The sequence below is a fragment of the Cyclopterus lumpus genome, chromosome 11 (assembly GCF_009769545.1).
Source record: "Cyclopterus lumpus isolate fCycLum1 chromosome 11, fCycLum1.pri, whole genome shotgun sequence".
NCBI classification, from domain to species: domain Eukaryota; kingdom Metazoa; phylum Chordata; class Actinopteri; order Perciformes; family Cyclopteridae; genus Cyclopterus; species Cyclopterus lumpus.
The window spans coordinates 17,465,208-17,475,627 of record NC_046976.1 but is presented as its reverse complement, the minus strand read 5'-3'; the positions used below and the strand labels follow the sequence as shown (position 1 = coordinate 17,475,627).

The 10,420-nt window shown below is 42.5% G+C and overlaps 1 protein-coding gene across 1 annotated transcript; it reads right to left on the bottom strand.

Moving 5' to 3' along the window:
- Positions 1-5,975: 5,975 nt before the first annotated feature.
- LOC117739006 (CMP-N-acetylneuraminate-beta-galactosamide-alpha-2,3-sialyltransferase 2-like) lies at positions 5,976-8,799 on the bottom strand. Its single transcript, XM_034545246.1, has 4 exons — positions 8,717-8,799; positions 7,737-7,933; positions 7,436-7,606; positions 5,976-6,890 (listed from the first exon to the last, which is right to left on the bottom strand). The coding sequence occupies exons 2-4, from the start codon at positions 7,877-7,879 to the stop codon at positions 6,785-6,787; spliced, it is 420 nt and encodes a 139-aa protein (XP_034401137.1). The 5' UTR covers positions 7,880-7,933; positions 8,717-8,799; the 3' UTR covers positions 5,976-6,784.
- Between the last annotated feature and the right edge of the window lie 1,621 nt (positions 8,800-10,420).

Sequence of the window (10,420 nt, the reverse complement as noted above, 5' to 3'; positions counted from 1 at the left end):
GCGATAGCACTGGCGGGGCTCTGGGTTCAGGAACGCTCGTGGCTGTCCAGGTTGACTACCGCCTCTGCTGGGTGGGTCCGAGTGAGGGTTGGCCAGGGCCGGACCTCTTTGGCGAAGCACACTTGGCCGGGCCGGGACAGAAGCCACCGGCGCTTTACAGGGTGATCGGAGCATGTCTGAGGCCGCCTGGAACTGTTCTACGGCTTCTATCAACCCTGTGGCCGTTGTTAACTTTTGGTGGCCAATTACATTTTTTGCCTCGTACGGTAGACCCCGTAGATACTTGTCCATAACTAGGGTTTCTATCATGTCTGCCGGGCTGTGTTTGTCTGGTTCTAGCCACCTTTTCGCCACTCTTATCAACTCGTGCATTTGGGACCGGGGCTTCTCTCCGCTTAGGAAAGTCCAGTTATGAAAACGTTGGGCCATGCTAAATTTAGTGAGCCCCTGGCGACTCAAAATCTCCCCCTTTTTGTAGTCGTGGGCAATATCAGCCTCTACATCTCGAAACGCTTTAAGGGCCTCACCGGATAGGAAAGGCGCCAGAAGTCCAACCCACTGTCTCTTTGGCCACCCTTCTCGAGTCGCCGTAGCTTCAAAGGCATGAAGGTAAGCTTCCACATCGTCGGTCACGCCAAGATTAGGGATGAAATCAGCTGCCCTGGGCTTCGACTCTGGTCTCTGCCGGAGCTCCTGCTCCTTCAGTTCATTAGCCCTGATTTGCTGTGCCAACAGGGCACCACTGATTTCCTGCTGCAACCTCTGGCTCTCCAACAGCATCTGCATCAGTGGCTCCATTTTGGATTGGTGGCCTGGGGTTTGAAGTTCTGAAAAAAGTTGGGACAAGTCGTCAATATCTCCTCTCTCAATCATCCGCACTTTGGCCCCAGTGCTCGCATTCTCCACCACCTGTAGTGTCACCTGGCTGTCGCTAGGACAGGCTAGCCTGGGGCAGTGCAAAAAGAGAGCTGGACACAGGCACATCCGAGGGTATTTAACAAAAAGTAAGGTTTATCTCCCATCCCACCAGCAAGGTAACGTCCAAAAACACCAAAGTATCAAAAAAGGGTCCAGTTAGACAACACAAAACATCCCGGAGGAGAAAGTGGTTAATTAACCAAACAAAACTCCACACTGGTGACTCCAGGCTACGAGGTCCTCTTCCTTGTCGTCCTCTTCCAGGTGCTTGTGGGTTCACCTTCTGCTTGTGTTTTTTCTCCTTCCCAGGTGCTCTCTCTTAAGTCTCCCAGCCCTGCCTCAATCAGGTGCCTTAAGCAGCTGCAGCTGGGTGAGCGGTGAGGCAGGCTGGGAGATGTAGTTACTGGTGGCCATTTTGTAGCGCCCCTCCACTACCTGTCCCCTTGTGATGCCACAATATATATATATTGCATTTTATTTTACATTCAACCACCACACACCAGTTTTTGCGCTTTTTATACCCCTGGTGAGACCAGACCTACCATCTAGAGGTCAATTTGTCTATCACAAAATATGTACACTATTTAGACCCCATTTAGACCTTCTATAAATAAAGTAAATTATAAATCCATCTTTTTACTTAAACAAACACAGCAACACATATCTTCACTTCCCCCTACCCGCTTCCTCCCATTTGTATTTTCCGACACCCTGGGAAGAGGAAGCAGTTAGAGGTAAGTTCTTGCAATATATATAAGTGTGTATATGTATATATATATATATATATACATACACACACCCACCCACACACGGGACTTTGACAGGATCGGCTGATGACCCTGGCTGTCGACAGACTTCGGCGTGTCTTCCCCTTCCTCTTTTCCGTTGACGATGTCTTGGGATCCGGCTCGAAGGACCAATAAATGTGGGGTTTTTACCATAAAGATAAAGCCCCGCTAGTTCAATTAACAGACCCACACTCCAATGACCACAGATGACAGACTCGAGCTCTTGGTTTTACTTGCTGCAAGGAGAATGTTGAGCTGTGCCTCTGCACGTCTGCAAAACACTCTGGCTCGCCATTCTCCAGACAGTCCTTTTTATTGAAGCAAGTGGTTATCCCACACAGAATGAGAAAACAGTTTGTCTAGTTCCTTATCAGTCTGAGATGACCCTGAGGCATGTGTGGTGCGCGGGTGTGTGAGGTATGTGGGGAGACACAAAACAAACCTAGTTTTGTGCCTGCACATTAAACCTGTTGACCTCTTGTCCTCAGGGTGAACGGTATAGAATAAGTAAAACAACAACGTATTACTCTTCTTCTGTTAGCTACAGTAATTACATTCATAGGGCGTACATTCTTTAATGCAAATTGAAAACACATGCTCTAAACTCTAACACATATATATATATATATATATATATATATATATATATATATATATATATATATATATATATATTGCATTTTATTTTACATTCAACCACCACAAACCAGTTTTTGTGCTTTTTATACCCCTGGTGAGACCAGACCTACCATCTAGAGGTCAATTTGTCTATCACAAAATATGTACACTATTTAGACCCCATTTAGACTTCCTATAAATAAAGTAAATTATAAATCCATCGTTTTACTTAAACAAACACAGCAACACATATCTTCACTTCCCCCTACCCGCTTCCTCCCATTTGTATTTTCCGACACCCTGAGAAGAGGAAGCAGTTAGAGGTAAGTTCTTGCAATATATATAAGTGTATATATATATATATATATATATATATATATATATACACACACCCACCCACACACGGGACTTTGACAGGATCGGCTGATGACCCTGGCTGTCGACAGACTTCGGCGTGTCTTCCCCTTCCTCTTTTCCGTTGACGATGTCTTGGGATCCGGCTCGAAGGACCAATAAATGTGGGGTTTTTACCATAAAGATAAAGCCCCGCTAGTTCAATTAACAAACCCACACTCCAATGACCACAGATGACAGACTCGAGCTCTTGGTTTTACTTGCTGCAAGGAGAATGTTGAGCTGTGCCTCTGCACGTCTGCAAAACACTCTGGCTCGCCATTCTCCAGACAGTCCTTTTTATTGAAGCAAGTGGTTATCCCACACAGAATGAGAAAACAGTTTGTCTAGTTCCTTATCAGTCTGAGATGACCCTGAGGCATGTGTGGTGCGCGGGTGTGTGAGGTATGTGGGGAGACACAAAACAAACCTAGTTTTGTGCCTGCACATTAAACCTGTTGACCTCTTGTCCTCAGGGTGAACGGTATAGAATAAGTAAAACAACAACGTATTACTCTTCTTCTGTTAGCTACAGTAATTACATTCATAGGGCGTACATTCTTTAATGCAAATTGAAAACACATGCTCTAAACTCTCACACATATATATATATATATATATATATATATATATATATATATATATATATATATATATATTGCATTTTATTTTACATTCAACCACCACAAACCAGTTTTTGTGCTTTTTATACCCCTGGTGAGACCAGACCTACCATCTAGAGGTCAATTTGTCTATCACAAAATATGTACACTATTTAGACCCCATTTAGACTTCCTATAAATAAAGTAAATTATAAATCCATCTTTTACTTAAACAAACACAGCAACACATATCTTCACTTCCCCTACCCGCTTCCTCCCATTTGTATTTTCCGACACCCTGAGAAGAGGAAGCAGTTAGAGGTAAGTTCTTGCAATATATATAAGTGTATATATATATATATATATATATATATATATATATATATATATATACATACACACACCCACCCACCCACACACAGAATATTGTTCTGCCACCTAACTCGACATTTACCACAATCAAGTTCAATGTGTCACTCATTGCAGTTTGCTGGGACGTGAAAGAGTTTTTTCTATTTCTTGTGAGTTTCTCCTGATCCGATGTGAGGTCCTGGGACAGGGATGTTGTATGTGTACAGATTGTTAAAGCCCTCTGAGGCTAATTTGTGATTATTGGGCTCTGTGTACCAGCTGAACACATGGCACAATATCCACAGTCCAACAATAAATGCATACAATAAACGTGTGTCCTCCTTGGGTCCTTCTTCACACCACATCTCACACGCTATCCGTGGTCTTAGTAGCGGCGCTGCGTCGATACACTTTGGGACATTTTAACGCGGTGAAACGGTGTCGTAAACGATTCTCGACCCCGTCGATGAACTCCTGGGCCCTATTTCTACGTACGTGGTTCAACTAAGTCGATCAAATGTCCTATTAGCTATCTTAAATTAACCCGATGATTGAAATCAGGCTATCTCGGTTTCTCAAAGGCTGATCAGTGGTCAAACCATCTCGTTAATTCGAGCCAGACGTCAGTACTCAGGATAATTGCGCGTGAATCCATGATTTTCTAACGGCACAATGGCAAATAAACTCAAAGGAAGAGCTTCTTTTTTTTTTTTTCCGCTGACGAGCAGGAGATGATCATGAACGCATATGAGGAATTCCAGACCATAATCATGGCAAGCTCCCCCACCGCCACCGCTGTGAGGGCTAGACAAGAAGCATGGCAACATATCAGACGAGTTAAATGCGTAATGCTGCGTTCACATGAGTGAGTTTACTCGCCCGACTATTTGTGGTTTATTCATGCGCTTCATTCACTTCACTCGCGCTGGAAAGGGGGCGTGGCTTATCTCCGTGGAAAGTTAGCATTTCCGCCATCCACCACGGAAGAAATAACCACTATTTCTACGTTATATTGTGGAAATCCCACAAACGTCGGAACATCAAAGGCCCTCGTGTCTAGATGAAAATCCTCTTTATTCGCATCTATTCGTCAGTGCATTGACTTTCGTGGAATCTTCTCGCAACGCTTTTGGTGTGAACGCAGCATAAGTGTTGGGAAAATGTATCGACTAATTAATTTAAGTACCTCATCACCAGAATCAATCCGATTATATTTCTTTAAATGTGCCTGCTGGCAGTCGGCTTAATGGCATGCATCATCCAATGAGATCTAAAATAACTATCTAAACTCTTTCAGAACAAGTAGATAATATATATGTGTATATACATGTATGTGGAGATGACCTTATAGAACTTTTATTGCATTTACTCGGATATGGCCAGGGAACGTAATGAACACATTCATGAGTTTCTTAAGCGCTAAATACTTTACGAACAGCTCGGCATACAGCGTCTTTCCCGATGCTCTGTATCGCCGACACTGTACAACAATGTACCAGAATGTACAACAATGTACCACACTGTACAACAATGTACCACAATGTACAACAATGTACCACAATGTACCACACTGTACAACAATGTACCGCACTGTACAACAATGTACCACAATGTACCACACTGTACAACAATGTACCACACTGTACCACAATGTACCACAATGTACAACACTGTACCACAATGTACCACACTGTACAACAATGTAACACAAAGTTCCACACTGTACAACAATGTACCACAAAATCTACCACACTGTACAACAATGTACCATACTGTTCCACACTGTACAACAATGTACCACAATGTTCCACACTGTACAACAATGTACCACAAAATCTACCACACTGTACAACAATGTACCATACTGTTCCACACTGTACAACAATGTACAACAATGTAACACAATGTTCCACACTGTACAACAATGTACCACAATGTACCACACTGTTCCACACTGTACAACAATGTACCACACTGTACCACAATGTACAACACTGTACCACAATGTACCACACTGTACAACAATGTAACACAATGTTCCACACTGTACAACAATGAACAACACTGTACCACACTGTACAACAATGTACCACACTGTACAACAATGTAACACAATGTTCCACACTGTACAACAACACTGTACAACAATGTTCCACAATGTTCTGCATACAGTCTGTGAGACCGTCAATGCCGGCTGTGGCGTGTGGTGTTCAATGTACGGCTCGAGAAGGTCTTTAATAAATGATTCCTTGAAGGCAGAATCGATAGCGCTCGTAGGTGATAACGGATCTTGGCGATCTCGAAGAACTCTCTCCCTATAAAACGCTAATCTAACTAATATCGCTCCTTAATCAATGTCGATCTCTGAGGAAGGGAGCGGCCATTTTCTTCCGGGGGCGTGGCCAGTTTATCCAGCTAGATTGAATTAGCCTGCGGTGGAGTAGGTTACATTTTTTGGATGTGTTGCTATGGCGATTTAGCCAAACTTGCTTCGTGGAACCGAAAAGCCTGACTTGTGTAGTAATCTCATCCGGAAAATGATCTACTATTATTAGAAATAGAGCCCAGAACTCACTACGTCATTCACATTGCGTAATTTAACATCAGCATCACCAAATGACAAACAATAATGAAAGAACAAAGAAAAATACACACAAGGCAGCTTAGAACAGCTGTTCAATTTGTATAGGCCAAAATATCAACTTGAAAGATTTGCACTCCGAGGGCTTTACAATCTGTAAACATACGACATCCTCTGTCCTGGGACCTCACACGTTACATGGGATGAGAAGTTGTCTGTGGTTAATGTCAATGAACCAGTTCTGGTAGCGTGGTGCACGACATCGACAGGACGAGTCACGTCCACCCAACATGTCGTGACAGTTCCCTCTGGATTAAATCATTGATCACTCAGTTGTATTCTTGGAAATGGTGAACATGTGCAGCAGGGTGGTGAGTCTGAGAAGAGACGTCTCTTGAAGGCTTCTGAGTCTTGTTTTGCTCTGGATGTGATTCACGTCGAGGCTTAAATACGTTAAATGCTGAGAGAACGTTAACCACCCCTATAAAACTTGATTGTTTCATTCCGAGCAAGCTTCTTGATCATTGCATACTCTACATCTCCAGGATGCCCTCCAGTTTTGAACCCCGTGTTTCTGAGTTTTTCCCAGTAATGACTCCAACTTCCATCACTGTCTGCTCCATAACCGAACACATGGACCTGGGAAGACAAAGACAAACACATTTAGAAACAGATAATATGGTAAAAGCGTTCCTAAAATCTCACTAAATAACACAAGATTACATGACTTTTCCTTCGTCATCATTAGCGTCCACTCGTCAATCATGATTGTGTTAGGTTTTATTTTAAATTGAAAGAATGTCCTACCTCATCACAAATGTGCAGAGCAAGAATCAAAGCTATGAAGCCAGTGGATGGATAATAGCCCTCCTTGTTTAGCCACACTTCATGAACATACTTCATAAAAACTGGATTAAGGACCATCATCTGTTAGGAGTCAGAATTAGGTTTTAAACATATTTTTTTATCTTTTGAGATTATTGACAAAAGCATTCAGAAGAAAACTCACCAAGTCCGTGTTGGCCTTGAGTCGTCTCTTATTATATGAGCTGGTGAAATTAGCATTAAAAATGTCAAACAACATCAAATGATGGGAACCTATTTTTCTGTCAATAAAATGATGAACCAGGCATCCTGAAAGAAAAGTAAAGGAACTCGATTTGAAAATTAAAATGATTACTCACATTGATGTGTTGAGGGCCTTCGTAATCCACACAAAATCCCGTATTTTATATGGAAAATACACAAGATGTGTGTTGTTCTCTAAATTCACAGCACTCTCTGGATACATGACATGATGAGTTGTTCTGGTCCCAACATCTGCTTCAAAGCCTTTGGTACGACCTCTGTTCATCCTAAAAAGTACAAAGGGATATATTTCATATTTCAAATGTCTTTTTCAGGAAAACAGGCTGTGAATTTTCACTTTTAGTTTCTGACTTAAAAAAAAATACATTCATGTCTGTCCCACTGTCTCAACCCTACCTTATGACGAAGTCCTGGAAATCTATAAGAGGTCCGTAATGTGATCCCTTCAAATTATGAGAATTCGCCACCACAGCACAAGACCTGCAGCGGTCGGGGCTGGATGCTTCAAGTTCAGCGTTTTTTGGGAACATCTGAAACATCCCTTTCACGCCCTCTTTGAAGGCACTGAAGGTGGGATTTTTAGACTGTAAGTGCTGTCAGGAACACAAATATTGCTTACATTAGTCCTCAGGAATTGTACTGAATGAACACATTTCCTGTCACTGTCCCAAAAGTAATTGTGTGTGTGCGTTTGCATCCGTAAAGTTGTGACAGAATGATTGCATGAGTGTGCACCTTCATGTCCGTCCAAAGCTCATCTCTCATCGTGTTGCATTAAACTGCATATTATTTTGGGTGCCCAGTTATTTTGTTTCCTTTTGTATTAATAAGTTGTGGTTAATTAGAAAGGGGCCGTACACCCCAAAATCTGAAATACATATTTTTCCTCTTACTTTCTATCAATCTAGGAGTTTTTACAGCCCATTGGTGACGCACAAGGTGCATGCTGGGATCGTGACACACTAAATAGAATGAGACCATAATTTGATCAGAAACACCTTTGTTTACTGTATATGTCAAAATGGCTGCTGTGAAAAAGGTTGTTGCAGACACACCTGGAGAAGAGCTGCACTCCCCTGGACGCATCTTACTGGTTGATTGTTAATTGGATATTATAAAGGTGCTCACTACGCATGATTGTGTAAAATGAGTAGAGGAAATTTAATTGCATTGTAATCGCTCAGTGGAATCTGCTGAATAATCATTCATTGGACTCAGAATGAGATTAACTTGCCAAGAACATGTGCTAGAACAAGGGCTGCCCAGTGGAGTAGTGGCTGAAGCACGGTCAACCACCACATGTGATGTTGAATGTCATTGTATTTAACTTATGATCCTGACTTGAACTGCACGTTGAGAGACTGGTCACAACTTACCTTCCACCAGTTGAAATTATCCTCTGAGAGATTGTGGTTTGCTGAATAAAACGGTTCAGCGAATTTGCTAAAACCCTCCGTGAACGACGACTCATCTTCAGATAAACATCGGTCACAAGCACAGGATCTTTCCTCCCGAGGCTCAAGTATGATGAGATTTCTCCTCTCCAAAACACACAGATGCCAGTCACGCACAGCAGGAAAATGAGCACGCCATGTTTGAATTCATCTTGGTTGTGACTCCTGATTGGGCAGCCATCTGTAGACAAAGAGGATGTTTGGTAGAGACAAGGGAGTTCCGTCAGTGGTGGAATGTAAAGTAGGTTTATTCAATTTGTGATATGAAAATAAAAAAAGCAAAGGGTCAGAATTTTGAGAATCATGAAGTTTTATTCTTTTAAGTGCTGTGGCCACCATGGCCAAGGACAAGGAGTTGTGTTCAACATAATATAATGTACATACGTATACTTTTTCATCTACTATGGACTTATCATCATAAAAATCTCAGAAAAGCAATATGGCGGTGAGTTTATAAGTATGCTCATTCCACGAGAGGATGTAGAGGCAAATGCATAATATTGTGTTCGGCAAAGAATATCAACTCGATGCATCAGGTCAGTGTTTTGAGAAAGGACACCTGCCTTGTAAACTCGTCTGGGCCTGATGTGAACACAATAGGTAAAGGTTTTGCTCAAGCTACCATCATAACTCGATCTGATCATCCACAACGGCACCTGTCTCCAATCACATCATCAAGTCCTCCCTGTTAAAACACCCTGGCTTCCCTCTCTCCAGTTGCCAGATTATTGCACCATCTACAGTGGTACCTCGACTCTCGGCTTCACTAAGAGACGTTCTTTGTTTTGTTCCTGGTGATTTTCTACTAACCCCTGTTCCCTGTGCCCAGGAATCCCGTACCTGCATCTCCACTCAGCCGCCGCCGCTCACGCCACCTCACCACTCCATCTACACTCTCCCGGTTCTGTACGAATAAACTGTTTACCTCTACCCAACCTTGCCTCTCCGTGTCTGCGCTTGGGTCCGGCTCAACCGAACCCTCACAAAATGTCCTGTTCGTCTTCATAAGAAGTTGTTTTTTAAAATTTAGCGTTAGCCAACTTAACGGTAGCTAAATTTAAATTAAGTTAGTGCTGGCATTGCAGCGCTAGCTGGCTAACGCTAGCTATCGGTAAGTTAGCTAACGTTAGTGCTGCAATGATTATAGCTAAGATCACTCAAATCAATAATCTCACAACTGTCAACACTTCCTCAGCTCACTAACGCGCTAGCGATCTGCCAACTACACTATTGTCTCATTTGATTTACAATAGCTAGGGAACGTTAGCCAAACATACACCATGCATAGCTAGAAATTCAAGACACCTGTCCCCCCCGCCCTCCCCTTTGCCAAACCTGCTTGCTTGGAATCTGAGTTCCATCACAGTCCCTGACGTTAGTCACATGATGTATGTTTTGGCCTGTGTCCAAGAAAGAGCCTTTTTCTAAGTTTCAAAATCTCTTTAACATCTTCAGATGAGCGCTGGTGACTGCAGTGGAGGAGAAACTGGATTTGTCTGTTTATCTTGTTTGTGGGGCTTGTATCCTTGGAAACGTTCATATTGAAAAAGCAAAAATTTATGCACAAATGTTTTCCGATTTTTAGCCAACGTCTGTCATTATATGAATATATCTGGTCCTTCAAAA